General features: G+C 49.9%; 1 protein-coding gene across 1 annotated transcript in view; it reads right to left on the minus strand.

Moving 5' to 3' along the window:
• Positions 1–2,396: 2,396 nt before the first annotated feature.
• DUSP15 (dual specificity phosphatase 15) overlaps positions 2,397–21,525 on the minus strand; it is a 35,925-nt gene continuing 16,796 nt past the window's right edge. Inside the window, exons 5-7 of the mRNA XM_063144085.1 lie at positions 14,311–14,385; positions 9,881–10,055; positions 2,397–2,679 (exon numbers count right to left, since the gene is read on the minus strand). Of these exons, the coding sequence (XP_063000155.1) occupies positions 2,464–2,679; positions 9,881–10,055; positions 14,311–14,385 (466 nt within the window). The 3' untranslated portion in view covers positions 2,397–2,463. The remainder of the gene's footprint in view (positions 2,680–9,880; positions 10,056–14,310; positions 14,386–21,525) is intronic.

Below are 21,525 nucleotides of genomic sequence, written 5' to 3' on the forward strand. Positions count from 1 at the left end.
TCCACCCTTTGACCCAGCGCCTTATTTAAGCTCGGCGTTTTCTCCGTGCCGGTTCTGCAGGCACAGTCGTCGTCTGACCGGCTGTGCCTGTTCTGCCCTTTTCCTACTCCTCCTTTCGCGGGGGCTGGGTGGTCGAACGGCCTCCATCTCTAGCTCTGCCTCAGGAGAGACCGGCAGAGGAAGAGTCTGACTGGTCCACGGCTCCTCCGAGGGACCAGCTTTCCTCCATCTGTGCACCGGTCTCCGACCTGGCTGTAGGGGAGGAAACACCCTCTACCTCTGGTAAGTTTGCCGCCTCCTCATCTTAGGAGACTTCCTTGGGTGAAACCCTAGCAACAGCATGTCCAGAATTCAAAGCACTTCAGATGGTATTCCCAAGGGGGGGTGAGCAGTGTACTTCTCAGTTTCAAAAGAGGTGTGCCACGCAGCACCAGGGGTAACGGTTGAGCAACACAAATCTGAAATGCCCTTCAGATGGCCGGGGAAGGCAACAGCAAACCACCCCGCTCTAAGGCCTGCCAAGAAAACGTCAACGAAAGCTGGCGTCCCTCCAGGAGTCAGTAATGACTCAGTGCTTGCACGAGAGGTTCCTTTCCTTTCCTTTCTTAAATAAGGCGGTTATGAAATGACCACTTAGGCCAAGGAAGAACATCCCTCTTGGACTCTGCTGATGTTCCACATAGGAGGCAAACACAGGCTTTGTGCTGGCACATGGGAGATGTGCGGGGGACGCAAGGCGCACGCTCGCATGCATGCAGCGGGGAAAACATCGCAGCTTTGACCTGCTAAGTCACCGCTCCCTTTCGGTTTCAAATTGTTTGGGTGGAACAAGCCCCCAGTGACACACGTGCATGCCAGGGGAATTCCACCAGGCCTTTGGGCTCCTGACGCAAGAGGTGAAACCCAATTCTGTCCAAGGTGGGAGGGGGTTGAGGACAGCTGCTCTTGTTGCCAATTTCTTGGAAAGGAGAAGTACACACAGGAAGCCTGGCCCTAACATGAAGTCACGAGTAGGATGGGGTTTAACAGTCCCTGCACAACCGCCCGTAGCGCACGGCAGCATCCATTTTTTTGGCTGATCGTTAGCGCCACACATCCGTCATGATCCCTCCCTTGAGAAGAGCAATTTGGGCTGCCGAGTCGCTCGGAAAGGGAGTTGGCAGATACATCATTTTTGTACCGCAGGGGAAGGGACAATTACGTCTCTCTTTTGCCTTCTGCAAAATGGAAAGACACCCACCCACCCCCAGGCGGCGTTTGAGAAGCACACATTTCTCAATGGCCACCTGTATCCGTTTCGTAGGAAAGAATTAGAGCGTGTCGGCTTGTTTTCCCTCCCTCGTCTGGGGAGCCGAGCGCCAGGCTCAGGCTGTCCTCCTCGGCCTGGGATCTCATTTGTTTTAAGAGCGCAGCAGAGGGCAGGGATGGGTCAAAGAGAAAAAGTCCAACAGCACCTTGTGGCTGGAATGCAGCCTTCCTCAACCTGGGGCGCTCCAGATGTGTTGGACTGCAACTCCCAGAATGCCCCAGCCAGCTGCTGGCTGGGGCATTCTGGGAGATGCAGTCCAACACATCTGGAGCGCCCCAGGTTGAGGAAGGCTGCAAGTCTAATGCATCTTCCTTTAGCAAAGGAAGAGGGGATGCTTAGAAATAAATAACCACCATCCCTTTATGCTTCTGCTTCAAAGTAAAGGTCAAACACATCTTCCAGAGCTGCACCGAAGAGAATTTTGGCAGGTGCAGCTTCTCTCATCATAATCCAGCTGTAGTTGGGAAAGCAACACTGGCCAAAATTCTTGACAACTGTTCGAAACTGGTGCATAGACCAGGTCTCATGGATTGATTTGCTAATGACCGTTTTGTTCCACTTGCTCCTGCTATTTTCTCTTCTCTGTCTCACACCTACGCACTCACCCCCCCCCCCACACACACCCTTGTTGGGCCATCAAGTCAGGAAAGCCATGTGCCTTCTGAGAACCATCTCTATTAGACTTTCCTTGTTTGCATCCTCTTGGTTTTTTTTTTAAATTTCTTGGTCCTAAACGGCCATTACGGAAGGATTCCTGCTTCACTGCCAAATTCCTGCCGGAGAATCAGCCTCGGTGGAGTCCTTGGGCGGCAGGTGACTCCCAGCCCAAGGGCTGGCGCTGAAGGTTGGACACGATTCACTGCCCTTGAGGCTGTTTGGTCCAGAAACACTCCCGACAGGCCATTAGAATTCCTCTGCTATGGGCTTCCTTGGGGCCAACTCCTGTAACGGAGCTCCGTCTCCACAGGTGAAAGGACGGAGGCAGACAAGTCAGATGATCTGGCAGAGCTGCCAGGAGAGCGGCTCCTGTTCTGGCCTGTTTCTTTCTCTCTCTCTCTCTCTCTCTCTCTCTCTCTCTCGTGGTGCCAGTGGATGGAGTATCCCTTGCCTGGTTTTGGCCTCGGCTAGTCCAGTGCGTTTTCTTAGTGGAGGTCTCATTTCAGGCACCCAGGGAGGCAGGAGAAGGTCTGCTTGACGCGCAGCAGGAACGGATCCGTCTGCTTTGCACTTCTGCTCTTTGGCACCAGAGTCTGTGGAGTCCCGGCAGCCCTGGAGGCATCGCACCTTTTGCCAGAGGGGAGCAGGGCTCTAAGGTCCTCCTCGTCGTTAAAAGGGGATGCTCCGTATTTGCGCCCAAGTCGCCGCTGGGCCTGTCAATGACACAAGGGACAGTTGTCAGCATGCCAGCGAAACGCCTCCATTTACACAATGCAAGCTCAGAATCGGGCCCTTTCGTCTGCGCGCACACATACACAAAACCGAAGCTCTATTTCTCCTTTTCATCTTCAGCAGGAGAGGCTGTGGATGTGTTGAACCAGTGCCGGGCTGCAACAATGGACTGGATGAGGGCTAATAAACTGAGGGCCCTTCCACACGCCGGACTGAAGGCGCATGCATGCGCCCCAAGTACGACCCCAAAACGATAGTGTGTACTACAGCCAGAAGAGACGGAGGAGGAGGAGGCTGGGGAATCCGGGCGCGTCCTTGCCGCCACCGCCGCCTCCCCGCCGGCCTCCTGCTGCCGGGGTAAGAGCGACCCGGGTCAGAGAGCTCGGCTTCCGCCTCCGCCGAGCTCTCCAACCCGGGTCGCTCTTACCCCGGCAGCAGGAGGCCGGCGGGGAGGCGGCAGCGGTGGCAGCAAGGACGTGCCCGGATTCCCCAGCCGCCGCCTCCTCCGTCTCTTCTGGCTGTAGTACACACTATCGTTTTGGGGTCATACTTGGGGCGCATGCATGCGCCTTCAGTACGGCATGTGGAAGGGCCCTGAGACTCAATCCAGACAAGACTGAGATGCTGTTAGCAGGTGATTCCGCCGACAGGATGGGGGGTGTTCTACTGGTTCTGGATGGGATTGCACTCACCCTGAAGGAGAAGGTTCATAGCTTGGGGGTTCTTTTAGATCCATCATTGTCACTTGAGGCTCAGGTGACCTCAGTGGCATGAAGTGCCTTTTACAAACTCCGGTTGGTGGCCCAGCTATGCCCCTATCTAGACAGGGATAACCTGGCTTCAGTTGTCCATGCTCTGGTAACCTCCAAGTTAGATTACTGCAAAGCACTCTACACAGGGCTGCCTTTGAAGACGGTTCGGAAGCTGCAGCTTGTGCAAAATGCAACGGCCAGATTGATTTCGGGAACCAGAAGGTTCGACCATATAACCCCTGCTCTGGTCCGCTTGCACTGGCTGCCTGTATGTTTCCGAGCCCAATTTAAGGTGCTGGTTTTGACCTATAAAGCCTTACCCGGCTTGGGACCACAATACCTGAAGGAACGCCTCTCCCGACGTGAATATACCCGGTCACTACGTTCAACATCTAAGGTCCTCCTCCGGGTGCCTACTCTGAGAGAGGCTCGGAGTGTGGCAACGAGGGACAGGGCCTTTTCGGTGGTGGCCCCCAGACTATGGAACGATCTCCCTGACGAGGCTCGCCTGGCGCCAACGCTGCTATCTTTCCGGCGCCAGGTTAAGACTTTCCTCTTTGCCCAGGCATATGGCGGCACATCTTAATCACCCACATGTTTAGCTTTTTTAACGGTTTTTAATGCTTTATGTGTGTATGTTCTGTGTTTTAGAATTTTAAATTTTATATTCTCGTTTTTATCTTAATTTTAGAATTTCTGTAAACCGCCCAGAGAGCCCCGGCTATGGGAGCGGTATATAAGTGAAATAAATAAATAAGTAAATAAATAAATAAAACAAGTTCCTAGCCCTTAAGACAGGGGTAGGGAACCTCTCTGGCCCACATGCACGTTTGGCAATGTGAGAAACTGTCCTGGCGCTACCACAAAATGGGTGCCATAAATGCTGTGCCTAGTTACGAAGGACAAGGAACGGGCCCAAAAGACAGACGTGGGGTCTGAGCCCCAACATATCAAATAACCCACACTTTTCAGCACCGTTAGACTTCCTATCTCCTTTTCTCTCCTACTCTGGATCACCATGCAGACATGCTTTCTCGTCCCAGCTCATCACCTATAGACACACTCTCTCTCTCACTCTCACTCTCTCTCTCTCACACACACACCTATTTATTTATTTAAAACATTTCTTGTCCGCCTTTCTGGGCAGAAGCCCTCCCAAGGCGGCTTACAACAATTAAACACATAAAAAACCAGTTAAACTATTAAAAGCAATAAAAACATAATAACAATAAAATAGCAATTAAAAACAATAAAACCGAGACAAGAACGCCAGCATGGACAATGGGAGCAATTTTCATCTGCACCAGGACCAGATCTTTGGTAAAGCGAATGGGTCTTACCTGTCCGGTCAAGAGCAGGCCACACTGAAAGGCTTCACATTACAACCAAAGTGCTCAAAACGGGAAAACCCATTTCCTCCCAGCTACGGTGAGGATTGCTTAGAAGTTCAGAGGGAATGGGAAGGTCTTCCTCCCTGCTAAATTCAAAGGTGCGGGCACTTTGATGCTGAGAATCCTGGCTCCACCACACCACCGGCTCCAGGAAAGGGGCCATAGAATCATAGAGTTGGAAAGGGCCTCTAAGGCCATCGAGTCCAACCCCCTGCTCAATGCAGGAATCCACCCTAAAGCATCCCTGACAGGTGGTTGTCCAGCTGCCTCTTGAAGGCCTCTAGTGTGGGAGAGCCCACCACCTCCCTAGGGAACTGGTTTCATTGTCGGACTGCTCTAACAGTCAGGAAGTGGCTCTCCCACACTAGAGGCCTTCAAGAGGCAGCTGGACAACCATCTGTCAGGGATGCTTTAGGGTGGATTCCTGCATTGAGCAGGGGGTTGGAATCAATGGCCTTGTAGGCCCCTTCCAACTCTGCTATTCTATGATTCTATGAAGTTTTTCCTGATGTCCAGCCAGAATCTGGCTTCCTGTAAGAGGCACCACGTTGCTACCCCCTTGAACCAGTAGCCTTGAACCAGTGGAGGCTGGTGGCTCTGATGCCTGTGGGATGGTGAACCTGCTCCCGACTGAAACGGGGAGCGGATTCACCGCCCCACAGACACCAGAGCCACCAGCCCCCACTGGCTTGCACACCTGCCTGGTGAAAGCAGAATGGGGACAAGGACAGACATGCTTTGCATCTCCTTAGTATTCTCCCCATATGGCAGAGGCAAGGTTGGGGCAGAGAGATGAGGCACTGGATGGCCATTCTCGTATTTTACTGCCATCAGTTCAGAGAGTTGTGCAGGGGAAGGGTACAGAGGTGTCCTAAATAAACAAGGCGGCTGCCACTGGCAATGTCAACCCTGCCTCAAAATTCCCCCCTTACTCTCTACTGTGACACTCTCTACCGCTGGGTGCGGTCATCCGGAGCTTTGGAGTGTGCTGTCATCAGTATGCTGACAACACACAGCTCTATTTCTCCTTTTCATCTTCAGCAGGAGAGGCTGTGGATGTGTTGAATCGGTGCCTGGCTGCGACAATGGACTGGATGAGGGCTAATAAACTGAAACACAATTCAGACAAGACTGAGATGCTGTTCGTAGGTGACTCTGCTCACAGGATGGGGGGTGTTCTACCGGTTCTGGATGGGATTGCACTCACCCTGAAGGAGCAGGTTCATAGCTTGGGGGTTCTTTTAGATTCATCATTGTCACTTGAAGCTCAAGTGATCTCAGTGGCACGGAGTGCCTTCTACAAACTCCCGTTGGTGGCCCAGCTACGCCCCTATCTAGACAGGGATAACCTGGCTTCAATTGTCCATGCTCTGGTAACCTCCAAGTTAGATTACTGCAATGCACTCTACGTAGGGCTGCCTTTGAAGACGGTTTGGAAGCTGCAGCTCGTGCAAAATGAAGCATCCAGATTGATTTCGGGAACCAGAAGGTTCGACCGTATAACCCCTGCTCTGGTCCGCTTGCACTGGCTGCCTGTATGTTTCCGAGCCCAATTCAAGGTGCTGGTTTTGACCTATAAAGCCTTACACGGCTTGGGACCACAATACTTGATGGAACGCCTCTCCCGACGTGAATATACCCGGTCACTACGTTCAACATCTAAGGTCCTCCTCCGGGTGCCTACTCCGAGAGAGGCTCGGAGTGTGGCAACGAGGAACAGAGCCTTTTCGGTGGTGGCCCCCAGACTGTGGAACGATCTCCCTGATGAGGCTCGCCTGGCGCCAACGCTGCTATCTTTCTGGCGCCAGGTTAAGACTTTCCTCTTTGCCCAGGCATATAGCGGCACATCTTAATCACCCACATGTTTAGGTTTTAACGGTTTTTAATGCTTTATGTGTGTATGTTCTGCGTTTTAGAATTTTAAATTTTATATTCTCGTTTTTATCTTAATTTTAGAATTTCTGTAAACCGCCCAGAGAGCCCCGGCTATGGGAGCGGTATATAAGTGTAATAAATAAATAAATAGATAATAAAAGAGACACGACATCACGCGAACAAGCGTGGACTGGTCCTTGCCTGCTGTTTGTACTTCATCTTCTGACTTCCTTTTTTAAATCTCCAGCACCATGAATAGAAAGGAGGTGAGTAAAAGCCCCCATACATTCATTTTCAGCTCAGAACGTTTTCATTTCAAATCTGCCCCTTGTTGGGATTCAGTGGGAGGGGGCGTAGCAGAGTGGTTAGAACCCTTTTCTCGATGCAGAAAGTCCCAGCGGCCATCTTCAATTAGGGCTGAGAAACACCCCTGTCTGAAACCCTGGGCAGCCTTGCTGCCTTGAGACCCAGCATTGGACAAAAGGTGGGATATAAATAATCAGAGAATCACAGAATAGTTGAGCTGGAAGGGGCCTTTAAGGCCATCGAGTCCAATCCCCTGCTCAGTGCAGGAATCCACCCTAAAGCAACCCTGACAGATGGTTGTCCAGCTGCCTCTTGAAGGCCTCTAGTGTGGGAGAGCCCACAGCCTCACCAGGCAACTGATTCCATTGTCGTACTGCTCTAACAGTCAGGAAGTTTTTCCTGATGTCCAGCTGGAATCTGGCTTCCTGTAACTTGAACCCGTTATTCTGTGTCCTGCACTCTGGGAGGATCGAGAAGAGATCCTGGCCCTCCTTTGTGAGACAACCTTTTAAGTATTTGAAGAGTGCCATCATGTCCCCCCCCCCCTCAATCTTCTCTTCTCCAGGCTAAACATGCCCAATTCTTTCAGTCTCTCTTCATAGGGCTTTGTTTCTAGACCCCTGATCATCCTCGTTGCCCTCTTCTGAACACGCTCCAGCTTGTCTGCGTCCTTCTTGAATTGTGGAGCCCAGAACCAGGGCCGAATAGAGAGGAACTATGGTATTATTATTATTATTATTATTATTATTATTATTATTATTATTATTATTATTATTATGCTTCCATGCAATGTAATACAGAGCTATATGATGCCATGGTTTGACCAGCGGTGGCTGGTGCCTCTGATGTCAGTAGGGTGGCGAATCCACTCCGGGTTTCACTCAGAACTCTAGAGGAGGTGTCCAAAGTGCAAAGCATAGTATCTTGAATAGCTCCTTTAGAGTTCTGAGTAAAACCCGGAGCGGATTCACTGCCCCATTGTCATCAGAGCCACCAGCCTCCACTGGGTCTGACTCTCTGCCAGGCAGTTTCCTAGATCTTCAATTGAGCATGCAGCCAAGGCTTGCAGGGACAAAGCACCTGGTCCTTTTTTATTATCAGGGAGTCCCACGTCATCTGCCACATAGATTTCTCTCTCCCTCTGAACTCGACAGCAATCCTCACCGTAGCTGGGGGGGAATGGATTTTCTCACAACAATATATAGTTGTAACCTATCCCTGTTTTAACTCAAAGTATTTTAGGTTTTGTTTTTTTGAATGGGCAATTTGGGCCATTCACTTTAGAATCACAGAATCATAGAATAGCAGAGTTGGAACCTCTGAGCGAGGGGGGACCGGAGAGAGGATGGACCCACTGTCTGGGACAAGTGCTGATGCCAGCGGAGACGTCCGGGTACAGGAGGAGCATCAGGACCTCTCTCGTGAGGATGGGAGAGGCGGCTGAGGGCGACAAGCTGCATGCTTCAGCAGGAACTGGGCCGGCATACCCCAGCCATAGAATCAATAGAATAGAATAGCAGAGTTGGAAGGGGCCTACGAGGCCATCGAGTCCAACCCCCCGCTCAATGCAGGAATCCACCCTAAAGCATCCCTGACAGATGGTTCTCCAGCTGCCTCTTGAAGGCCTCTAGTGTGGGAGAGCCCACAGCCTCACCAGGCAACTGATTCCATTGTCGTACTGCTCTAACAGTCAGGAAGTTTTTCCTGATGTCCAGATGGAATCTGGCTTCCTTTAACTTGAGCCCGTTATTCTGTATCCTGCACTCTGAGATGATCGAGAAGAGATCCTGGTCCTCCTCTGTGTGACAACCTTCCAAGTGTTTGAAGAGTGCTCTCATGTCTCCCCTCTATCTTCTCTTCTCCAGGCTAAACATGCCCAGTTCCTTCAGGCTCTCTTCATAGGGCTTTGTTAAAGGGCCTGCTTCTGGTGGAGTTGAAAACCAACCACTACATCTGTTTTGTGGATATGGATCAACACAGCTGGCTGCAATTTTATTATTTATTCATTTATTTATTTATTACATTTATATACCACCCCATAGCCGAAGCTCTCTGGGCGGTTTACATGTGGCCCTGCCCCCTGTCGAGATTTTGGATTCTCTTTGAGGGAGGGGCTATGGGGGCTGTCGTGAGGAGCACCTCCACTTCAGAATTTACACAAGAACAGAAAAAGAGCCCTCCTGGATCAGACTGAGGGTCCGCCTAGTCTGGCACTCTGTCCACACAGTGGCCACCAGCTGCCTATGGGAAGCCCACAAGCAGGACGAAAGTGCAACAGCACCCTCCCACCCATGTTCCCCAGCAACTGGTGCACACAGGCTTACTGCCTCGAATACTGGAGGCCTCACACAACCATCAGGGCTAGTAGCCATTGATAGCCTTCTCCTCCAGGAATTGATCCAACCCCCTTTTAAAGCCATCCAAATGGGTGGCCATCACTACATCCTGTGGTAGTGAGTTCCATAGTTTAACTCTATGCTGTGTGAAGAAGGCCTTCCTTTTATCTGTCCTGAATCTCCCACCAATCAGCTTCAATGACCCCCATTGGATTCTACTATCATGAAAAAAGATGAAACATGTCTTCTTATCCACTTTCTTCACACCACGTATCAGTTTGTACACCTTCCTGCATTGAGCAGGGGGTTGGACTTGATGGCCTTGTAGGCCCCTTCCAACTCTGCTATTCTGTGATTCTATCATGCCTCCTTTTATTCTGGTTTTAAAAAAATCCTGTTCTATCAATGAGTGGATGATGGAATGAAAGACACCTGAAAATCCATGAAACGCAGATGGAACGGATTAAACAAAACCCACGCATCCCTAACTGAGACACATGTACTCTGCATTCTGGCTCTCACCTTCTGCGCTGAGCGGCTGCACCCGTGTTCCTCCAGCTGATGGCGGAAACCCGGGTTAGGATTTGCGACAGGCCGCACGGCCTTGACGGCCTCCAGCGCTTCACGCCAGCTGAGCTGCGTCACTGCCATGATGTAGGCCAGGACAATGGTGGTGCTCCGAGAGATCCCGGCAAGGCTGCAGGCAGAACAGGATAGCAATCAGAACCGCCTGCCCTCTTCCTCTGCCCGCTAACGCAAGACCCCTCTCACACTGCCTGCCATCCCAGGAACATCAGAAGCAGAGCAATGGGTGCTCCTGCCGGAACTGTTAAGGAGCATGACCACTACTTCATTTCTTAAGAGAAAACTCAAGATAGCCTGGAAGAATCATAGAATCATAGAATAGCAGAGTTGGAAGGGGCCTTCAAGGCCATTGAGTCCAACCCCCTGCTCAATGCAGGAATCCACCCTAAAGCATCCCTGACAGAGGGTTGTCCAGCTGCCTCTTGAAGGCCTCTAGTGTGGGAGAGCCCACCACCTCCCTAGGGAACTGGTTCCATTGTCGTACTGCTCTAACAGTCAGGAAGTTTTTCCTGATGTCCAGCTGGAATCTGGCTTCCTGTCACTTGAGCCCATTATTCCGTGTCCTGCACTCTGGGAGGATCGAGAACTGGGACACTCCCTGTGAACTGGGCCCTCCTTGCAGAGGAGTGAGAGTTGACTTGGGTAACTCAGCGTGATTAGAAATCAGTCTGCACATGCTCAGGGGCACGTATTGCATGGCTGATCCAGGGCTTGCAAAAAAGGCTCCAGAGAATGCCAGTTGGTCAACCAAGAGGCCACTGTGGTGTAGCAGTTAAGAGTGTTGGACTAGGCCCGAGAAAACCTGGGATCTTAGCTTCACTCACCCTGGGTGAGTTTGGGCCAGTCATTCAGGGACACGTCTACATGGGTCTTTTATTCTGGGGTTGCCCCTAGGTTGTCCCTGTGATGCAGAGGGGATCCTGGGGGCGACCAGCCTCAACCCCTTCATTTCCCCAGGATAACATGGTTCCCCAGTTATCCCGATTTTCCCCGTGGTCCCAGGACCATCCCGAAATCGTGGGAGGTGTGGGCGCCCATCCTACCTCATGCCTGCTTACTTGTGAGTAAGCGTGGCACCAGAAACGGGCACGGAGCCGCACAGTGCGGCTCTGTGCCCATCAAGGGAGGGGGTGGCAGCAATTTCGCCACCCCTGGGATGGCAGAGAAGGGTGTTGGGGCCCGATTTTGGGGGGAATTTCTTTTTTAAAAAATCTTACTTTTCATTGGAGCAGGGCCTCGCTCTTGCACGACCAGCCCTGCTGCTCCCCCCCCCGCAAAAAAATGATGGCTGCAACATCCTCTCCAGACATTGCACACTGCATGTGACTCCAGGGGGAAGATCTCGCGATCAGCATATCTCCCCACTCTCTTCCTAGGTGTAGACATGCCCTCAGTCTTATCTACCTCACAGGGCTGTTGTGAGGATAAAATAGAGGAGGAAGACCCAGCTACGCAGCCTTGAGCTTCTTGGAGAAAGGAAAAAGAAGGAAAGGAACCTCTCGTGCAAGCACTGAGTCATTACTGACTCTTGGAGGGACGCCAGCTTTCGCTGACATTTTCTTGGCAGGCCTTATAGCGGGGTGGTTTGCCGTTGCCTTCCCCAGCTGTTATTCCCTTTCCCCAAGCTAACTGGGTACTCATTTTACCGACCTCGGGAGGATGGAAGGCTGAGTCGACCCGAGCCGGCTGTCTGAAACCAGCTTCCGCTGGGATCGAACTCAGGCCGTGGGGAGAATTTCGGCTGCAGAAACTGCTGCTTTACCGCTCTGCGCCACACAAGGCTCTTCTTGGAGAAAGGGCAGGATAAAAATGTGCAATTCCGAATTTCGGTTTTTATGGGCCTGTTCAACTTAATTTCTTAACAAGCAAGGCTTTTTTTTCTGGCTTAGTCTATGTTTACATGAACAAAAATCCAGCACTTCTCCATAAGAAGAGTTGAGCTATATCAGACCAGGGTCCATTAGTCCAGCATTCGGTCCACAAACATATTTTTTGGGGGGGTTCTCATGCTGTATTATGGGCAGGTATGCTCGTGCCCCACCACTGCACCTAACCCCTCCCCCATCACTTCCCTTGGCTCACATGGACGGTAAGCATGTGGTTGGGATCCAGCATTTCCCCACCAGAAAGTTCTTTGGCATTGCTCTCTTGTGGTCTCGTGTCATAGAATCATAGAATTATAGAATCACAGAGTTGGAAGGGGCCTACAAGGCCATCGAGTCCGACCCCCTGCTCAATGCAGGAATCCACCCTAAAGCATCCCTGACAGATGGTTGTCCAGCTGCCTCTTGAAGGCCTCTAGTGTGGGAGAGCCCGCAACCTCACCAGGCAACTGGTTCCATTGTCGTACTGCTCTAACAGTCAGGAAGTTTTTCCTGATGTCCAGCTGGAATCTGGCTTCCTGTAACTTGAACCCGTTATTCCATATCCTGCACTCTGGGAGGATCAAGAAGAGATCCTGGCCCTCCTCTGTGTGACAGCCTTTCAATTATTTGAAGAGGGCTCTCATGTCTCCCCTCCATCTTCTCTTCTCCAGGCTAAACATGCCCAGTTTTTTCAGTCTCTCTTCAAAAGGCTTTGTTTCCAGACCCCTGATCATTGGGTTTCCCTCTTCTGAACACGCTCCAGCTTGTCTGCGTCCTTCTTGAATTGTGGAGCCCAGAACTGGACCCAATACTCTAGATGAGGCCTAACCAGGGCCGAATAGAGAGGAACCAGGACCTCCCGTTATTTGGAAGCTATACTTCTATTAATGCAGCCCAAAATAGCATTTGCCTTTCTTGCAGCCATATCGCACTGTTGGCTCATATTCAGCTTGCGATCTACAATTCCAAGATCCTTCTCGTTTGGAATTGTTGTAGATCGCAAGCTGAATATGTCTTTTGAATGGTCTTTTAAATGGTCCAGCGTGCATGCAGGGCGAGGCCCATGCATTGCCTCCAGAAGATCCCAGGTTCTATTCCCGGCCTCTCCAGGTAGGGCTGCAAAATCCCTGGAAACCCATGGCTGTCAGTCAGTGTCGGCAATACTGGGCTAGACAGATCAAGGCTCTGACTCCATATAAGGCAGCTCCCGATGTTCCTAAAGCCCAGGGCCGGTGCCAGGCTATTTTGCGCCCCAGGCAAGGCCAGCTACTTGCACACACACCCCGCAAATTGCGCGGAAGTCCGAACGTGTGCGCCGAGTGGAGAGCTGGGACTGGCTCACTTCGATTTGGGACCGAGCCGTCTGGAATTCACCGGGAATTACTTCTGTGCAAACGCAACCCGCTTTGCAGCCTGGCGTCCCGATCCCCTCCGCACATTTACTCGGAGGAATAAGGCTTCCGAGTAAGGAGGCATAGGCGGATTGGGCCGCACTGGTGTCTCCCGGTGCAACGCTTTCTCGGATGCAAGTCCCGTTGATCCACGCGCGCAGGATTGAGAAGCAGGAGAGTTTGCCTTGCGAGGAGTCCACAAGTCCCTAGCTTTCCTGGGGGAAGGGAGAGGGAGTCCTGCTTGCCCGCCTGCCTGGACATCGCGGCCTGTTTGAGGAGAGAGGCGAGGCGACCCGGTGCCCTTTCCTCGGGAGTAAGGCAGAGGCTGGCTTGGGCCAGGGTCAAGCTTGCCACGTGCTTTTTCTTCTTCTTCTGGTGGCGGCCTCCCGGCTCTGGGAGAGCAGCTTCCGGGCAGCTAGAGCGGCTCTGGGAGGATGGCTTCCAGGCAGAAGTCCGAACGTGGAGCCGCCGCCCCATTCCAGCGTCCCTGGCTTCGCTTTGGCTGGGCGGGCGCAGGGCGCTATCTCACCTGCCCAGGCCCAGCTGAATCCTCGGGCCGGGCCGGCTCACAGCCAACAACGCGTGTGAGTGCTGCACGGTGCCCGGCACCCCTCTTAGCTTGCCGCTCTAGGCGGCTGCCTGAGTGGCCTCTATGGTAGCACCAGCCCTGCGAAAGCCGGTTGCTTTACATGAACTACGTTCCAGGTTTAATCTCTGATGTCACCAGATCTGGCTGTAGAAGAGTTTCCTTTGTCTGAAATCATGGCATCTCACGCTGACCCTGTTCAGACGACACACGCTAAGCCACAGTGGTTAAGCCGTTTGAGCTAAACGTTAACGGCATAGCGTGTCGTGTGAACCATTCCTAACCATGGTGGCTACATAACCATGGTTTAAACATTTGCTGCAAAAGGGTTGACGGCCTGACCATGGCTTAGCGTGTCTTCTGAACAGGCCCTCCATATATTACTGCTTCATTTTGGCTCCCCTCTCCCTCCACCCCACCCTCATGCTCCTGTCACAAGTTAACAAGTTTGTAAACCGCCCAGAGAGCTTCAGCTATTGGGTGGTATAAAAATGCAATAAATAAATAAATGCATAAATAACATACCAATGGACCAGGCAGTTTCCCCCACGCAGGCGGCAGGAGTGGATAAAATTAATACATTCTTTGAAGTGCTTCTTGCTGGAGGGGTGAAAACAAAACAAAGTGACACATTCAAATTAAGAACCAGAAATTTCAAGACATACCATCTTGGATGGGTCACTGGATTGCTCCCCTAAGTTTATTTTTAATTAAATTAATTAAGTTTTTGACTGGCTGCCGTTTGCTTTATTTGCTCCTGTCCAATTTCGTTGTGCTATTGTTCTACTCGAAGTTTTGGGCACTTTCAGACAAGGCTTTTAAAGGGCTATCAGCTCACCTTGATCACAAGATTTTGCGGGGTGGTGGTGCTACACGACCCTGTCATCATCCGGTAATCCTCCTGTGTTTCACACACGCACACAAACACAATTCTCCCATCTTTTCTCATTACGGAGGGAATCCATTAGTTTTCATAGAATCATTTTTATTTATTTATTTATTTATTACATTTCTATACCGCCCAATAGCCGGAGCTCTCTGGGCGGTTCACAAGAATCATAGTCATAGAATCATAGAATAGTAGAGTTGAAAGGGGCCTACAAGGCCATCGAGTCCAACCCCCTGCTCAATGCAGGAATCCACCCTAGAGCATCCCTGACAGATGCTTGTCCAGCTGCCTCTTGAAGGCCTCTAGTGTGGGAGAGCCCACCACCTCCCTAGGTCACTGATTCCATTGTCGTACTGCTCGAACAGTCAGGAAGTTTTTCCTGATGTCCAGCCGGAATCTGGCTTCCTGTCGTCTGAGCCCGTTATTCCATGTCCTGCACTCTGGGAGGACCGAGAAGAGATCCTGGCCCTCCTCTGCATGACAACCTTTTAAGTATTTGAAGAGTGCTATCATGTCTCCTCCCAATCTTCTCTTCTCCAGGCTAAACATGCCCAGTTGTTTCAGTTTCTCTAAATAGGGCTTTTTTCCCCCAGACCCCTGATCATCCTGGTTGCCCTCCTCTGAACACGCTCTTTTCCATGGCATGCAAGAATCGCACAAACATCAGCAGGTGTGGATATTTGAGCTTGCAACCCTCTGGCCCTTTGCTGGGTGTGTGTGGCTATGGTGTGTGCTGTGATGTTATTGAGAGGTTTGTTCCATGATCACAATTGCAGGAGTGTTTCTCTGACCACAGCTATGCTATCCCCCCTCCCCTGGTATCCACGCTGTAAGAGTACTAATGGGTGATAATGGCCGAGGACTCAGGCAGGGGCACAAAATTTAAAGAAAACCGATTTGGTATCTCCTGCTTTGGCTACATATAAAGTTCTACATGGGATTGTCTTTTCTAAAATATATATATGGGGGGGGGGTCATATACCTGCATAGTGAAATATAAACATTCCACCATTTTGTCATTTCAAATTTTCAGAAATTTCATTAATTTATGTCACAAGAGCTTTAATGGCTGATAACAGCCCCTGAATTGCATTGGAGCCACCATGGGAGGCCCTCAAAATGGAAGAAAACTGTTTTGGTATCTGTTAGTTTGGCTGTATTTATAACTTTGGTGTGAGGGTGCCTATTCATATGAATAGGCACCCTCACACCAAAGTATTTGCCCAACTCCGTTATACCTGGAGGGTGAACTATAAGCATTCTGTCATTTCAGATTTCGGTAAATTGGGGCATTTATTTCAAATAAAACACTTCTGTTCTCCTCCTAGAAATGTGAAGGGAAATTCTTTGTGGCTGGCTGTGGAGTTGCATAATAAAAAAAACAGTACCCTCAGGAAAAGGAATACAAAATGCAGATTTATTTTGGGGTGAGGAAAGCAACCAACCCATCCACTGTGGTTGTGTACTTCTGGTGTGTGTGTGTGTGTGTGTGTGTGTGTGTGTATTTAAAAGGTGTGCACACAGGTGAATCAACTCACCTACATGCATACCTACTAAGAAATAAAGAGGTTATGGGGAGAGAAAAAACAAAAAGGCAGCTATTTCTGTATCCTATCTTGCTCCACCCAGATGTGTGGATGGGAGATTGCAGGATATGGTGCAAAAACATCGAACAAAACCAAGCCATGATGCCTTCTTCAGCGTGAAGGGTCAATCGTAATTCCAGATTTTTGAAAAACACTGAAAAATACTATGGACACCTACAGGAAAGGCTTCTGTCTGGAAACATCCCTGGATTCGTTTTTATGGTGGGTATTATTCTTGTTAGCTGCCTTGGGCATTTTTTTAATGGAAAGGCATGGTATAAACCATGGGTTCTCAACAAGGGGGGAATTCCCCCCCAGGGGGGAATTTTATGGTTCCAGGGGGGGGAATTGGGACCACTATTCAGCAAAGTATGATGTCCTGTAGATTATGTCTTCCACGTTATTAAAAACATCCCAGAAAAGTGTCCTATTGTCTGCAAACGCCAGGCCTTTGCTCTCTTTTCCCTCCCTCCCTCTCTCCCTCGCAATCCTAGAAGTTTCAAGCTTCCCATTTAAAGGGGCAACGCAAAGCATGGGAGCTGAGAATGTAAAAGGGGTTACATTACTGGCTTTAGGGCAGGATACAGAGTTGAGGCAGCTATGGTCGCCTTAGTGGACGATCTCCGCATGAGTATTGACAGGGGGAGTGTGTCCCTGCTGGTACTTTTGGACCTTTCAGCGGCTTTCGATACCATCGACCATGGTATCCTTCTGGAACGCCTGAGGGGTTTGGGAATCGGGGGCGCTGTGCTGCAGTGGTTCCGGTCCTACCTCTCAGGTAGATTCCAGATGGTGATGCTTGGGGATAGCTGCTCCTCAAAAAAGGAGCTGTTGTATGGCATACCACAAGGTGCCATCCTATCCCCAATGCTGTTTAACATCTACATGAAACCGCTGGGAGAGATCATCCAGAGGCATGGGGAGGGGTGCTATCAGTATGCTGATGACACCCAAGTATATTTCTCTACGCCTTCAATAACAGCGTCAGCTAAGGATAGTGTGTCTCCTCTGAATGAATGCTTGGAGGCGGCAATGGGCTGGAGGAGGAAAAACAAACTGAAGCTGAATCCAGGCAAAACAGAGGTGCTTGCTGTCAAGGGCTCTGACCTAGGTTTGGAGGTGTGTCAGCCAGTTCTGGATGGGGCTACACTCCCCCTGAAAGACTGTGTTCGCAGTTTGGGGGTGCTCCTGGATCCGTCGCTCCAAATGACAGCCCAGATAGATGCGACAGCCAGGAGTGCCTACTATCAGCTTCGGCTGATACGCCAGCTGCGCCCCTTCTTAGAGTCAGAAGACCTAAAGACGGTTGTGCACGCGCTGGTAACCTCAAGGCTTGACTTCTGCAACACGCTCTACATAGGGCTCCCATTGTGCCTAGTTCAGAAACTTCAACTAGTTCAAAATATGGCAGCCAGGTTGGTCACCAGTACATCTAGGGGTGAGCATATTACCCCAACATTAAAATCACTCCGCTGGCTGCCAATTAGTTTCCAGGCAAAGTACAAAGTGTTGGTCATTACCTTTAAAGCCCTAAATGGTTTGGGTCCAGGTTACCTGTGGGATCGCCTCCTCCCATACAGTCCGCCCCACACACTCAGGTCCTCTGGGGTGAACTTACTTCAGTCAGCTAAAACTAAGCTGACATCAGTTTCCCAGAGGACCTTTTCTTCTGTCGCCCCCAGATTGTGGAATGCCCTGCCAGAGGAGATTCGTAAAATTAACTCTCTGTGTGATTTTAAGGCAGCTTTAAAGACTAGCCTTTTCCGGCAGGCCTGTCCAGATCAATGTTAAATCATGAATTTTTAAGATGTATTGATTCCTGTTCTAATGTTGTTCCCCACCTTGATCCAAAGGGAGAGGCGGGTAAGAAATAAATAAATAAATATATTATTATTATTATTATTATTATTATTATTATTATTATTATTGGACTAATATAGAAAAAATAAAAAGATTTTCAATATTATATGCATATTATTTGGAATGCACCTTTTGAGTTAGACTATCTTGGGAAGGGGGGGGAATTATATTCTGAACAATGGTGAAAGGGGGGAATGGAGAAAAAAAGGTTGAGAACCCCTGATATAAACGTAAGAAATAAAGAGGACTTTGGTATCACCTCTCTCTTAAATTAATCCCCACCTAAGACTTAACCAACCCATTTCTGCAAAAAGAACCAAATGTCCACAGTCGTTCAAGAACCCCAGTTTAAAAACAAGCTTTGAACATTTCCATCAAGATTTGGAATTTGGGTTTTCAGTTGAAGTGAACATATCCACTGAAAACAGAATCAAACTCCCTTGACCTGCTTTTGCTTGCTTTCACTGAGACCTGGACAAAAAAACAAAGTTGCACAACTGGAGTAAAATAAAACTGTCAATTGCTCCTGGCAACTGGATTATATAAGTTACCTTGTTTAGCAAGACTTGGCTTGCGGCTGAACAATTGGTTTACAGCTTTGAACGTATTCCCTAGTGCACCTGTTACAATTTTGCAGTGTGTGCATGTAAAGGGTGGGGTGAATAACTGGGGGGGAAAGTAACAGTGATAAACAGTCTTGTGCCACAAACTTGAATGTAACTTTGCTATCACTTTTTTCTAGCAGAGATCTGGGACATAAAGTTGCCCTTCACCATTTGAATTTCTGCCTGGTGCACAGGCGCAGGAGCCCCACCACAAAATGTCAGCATCCTTCCCCCATTCCAAAAGTGTTTTCAACTGAAAATCTGCTTTGAAATATGGTTTCAAGCCAACAGCCCCTCTCCAAAGAGACAGCGGTGACAAGAGATACATGTATTTCCTGCCACTTTTCCAGGACCCACAAGGCAGCAGGAAGTCGCCACCTGTGTGCAGTCACCAGCATAGAGTCGCCACTCTTGAAATGCTGCGCGACCAGCAGAAATCAAACAGATACAGCTTCCCCAGCGTACAGATTCCTCTCTGTTCGGCCCTGGTTAGGCCTCATCTAGAGTATTGCATCCAGTTCTGGGCTCCACAATTCAAGAAGGACGCAGACAAGCTGGAGCGTGTTCAGAGGAGGGCAACCAGGATGATCAGGGGTCTGGAAACAAAGCCCTATGAAGAGAGACTGGAAGAACTGGGCATGTTTAGCCTGGAGAAGAGAAGATGGAGGGGGAGACATGATAGGACTCTTCAAATACTTGAAAGGTTGTCACACAGAGGAGGGCCAGGATCTCTTCTTGATCCTCCCAGAGTGCAGGACACAGGAATAATGGATTTAAGTTACAGGAAGCCAGATTCTGGCTGGACAGCAGGAAAAACTTCCTGACTGTTCGAGCAGTACGACAATGGAATCAATTACCTAGGGAGGTTGTGGGCTCTCCCACCCTAGAGGCCTTCAAGAGGCAGCTGGACAACCATCTGTCAGGGATGCTTTAGGGTGGATTCCTGCATTGAGCAGGGGGTTGGACTTGATGGCCTTGTAGGCCCCTTCCAACTCTGCTATTCTATCAGTCTTTGAGGGAAAGCAGCACCGCTGCATTTCTGCAACTCATGGAGGGCTCCAAAATCATTGATCTCTTCCTTTCCCCCCCCCCCCCATCTTTTCCTTATCTCTGCCTTCCGAGAAGGGGAGAAGAAGCTGAGCAGCTGGGGCAAGGGGTCGTGTCCTCCTGCCCCACCCACCCATGCTGCTCCCCTTAGAATGGCTGACTCTTGAACTGGTGGCCAGCTTCACATGCTGACAGTAACAGGTGAAAATCTCTCCTTGCTGCTATAAAAAGCTTCACCTGTCAACAACTGTGTATCAAATTGCTGTTAAAGAGTAACCAAGCAGGGGTGCCCTTCTCCGCCCCACAGTTAATTTGTAACCCTACCCTTCTCCCGCCCCAAAGCCGTGCAGACTTAACAATCTCACCATGTTCCCTAAAACTGTGGCATAGACCCGTCCTGCCTATACATTGCCAGAACTTTAACGAGAGGGTTTAGGAAGCTGTTTAGGGAAACACTACCTTTATGCACAGCGTTCCCCTAACCTACTGAGATATGGGGGGGGGGGGTAGTCCAAAGAGGAGTGCCTTTCATGCGCTGCCTCTCCTCAGCCTTTCCCAAAGCATTCGCAGCCCTGGGTAATTTTAGACCGTCAGAGATGTTTGGAGAGGGTGCCCATGGGGTTTTCATGGGATCCTTAGCCTCATAGAATCATAGAATCATAGAATAGCAGAGTTGGAAGGGGCCTACAAGGCCATCGAGTCCAACCTCCTGCTCAATGCAGGAATCCACCCTAAAGCATCCCTGACAGATGGTTGTCCAGCTGCCTCTTGAAGGCCTCTAGTGTGGGAGATCCCACCACCTCCCTAGGTTGGACAATGGAAGTAGAGCGGTACTTCCATTGTCGTACTTCTCTAACAGTCAGGAAGTTTTTTCTGATGTCCAGCTGGATTCTGGCTTCCTTTAACTTGAGCCCGTTATTCCGTGTCCTGCACTCTGGGAGGATCGAGAAGAGATCCTGGCCCTCCTCTGTGTGACAACCTTTCAAGTATTTGAAGAGTGCTTTCATGTCTCCCCTCCATCTTCTCTTCTCCAGGCTAAACATGCCCAGTTCTTTCAGTCTCTCTTCATAGGGCTTTGTTTCCAGACCCCTGATCATCCTGGTTGCCCTCCTCTGAACACGGTCCAGCTTGTCTGCGTCCTTCTTGAATTGTGGAGCCCAGAACTGGACGCAATACTCTAGATGAGGCCTAACCCAGGCCAAATAGAGAGGAACCAGGACCTCCCGTGATTTGGAAGCTATACTTCTATTAATGCAGCCCCAAATAGCGTTTGCCTTTCTTGCAGCCATATCACACTATTGGCTCATATTCAGCTTGTGATCTACAACAATTCCATGATCCTTCTCGTTTGTAGTATTGCTGGGCCAAGTATCCCCCATCTTGTAACTGTGCCGTTGGTTTCTATTTCCTAAATGTAGAACTTGACATTTATCCCTATTAAATTTCATTCTGTTGTTTTCAGCCCAGCACTCCAGCCTATCAAGATCACTTTGAAATTTGTTTCTGTCTTCCGGGGTATTAGCTATCCCACCAAATTTGGTGTCATCTGCAAATTTTATCAGCGTTCCCTGCACCTCCTCGTCCAAATCATTAACAAAAATGTTGAAGAGCCCTGGGCCCAGGACTGAGCCCTGCGGTACCTCACTCTGGTTCCAGCCGGATCATCTCGCTTTTAACATTGTTGTTCCCACGTGATAATGTCAAAGGACGTGTTAATAATAAAGTGACCTCAAGGCTGGCTACTGTAACACGC

The sequence above is a fragment of the Elgaria multicarinata genome, chromosome 1, assembly GCF_023053635.1.
Source record: "Elgaria multicarinata webbii isolate HBS135686 ecotype San Diego chromosome 1, rElgMul1.1.pri, whole genome shotgun sequence".
In the NCBI taxonomy this organism is placed as follows: domain Eukaryota; kingdom Metazoa; phylum Chordata; class Lepidosauria; order Squamata; family Anguidae; genus Elgaria; species Elgaria multicarinata.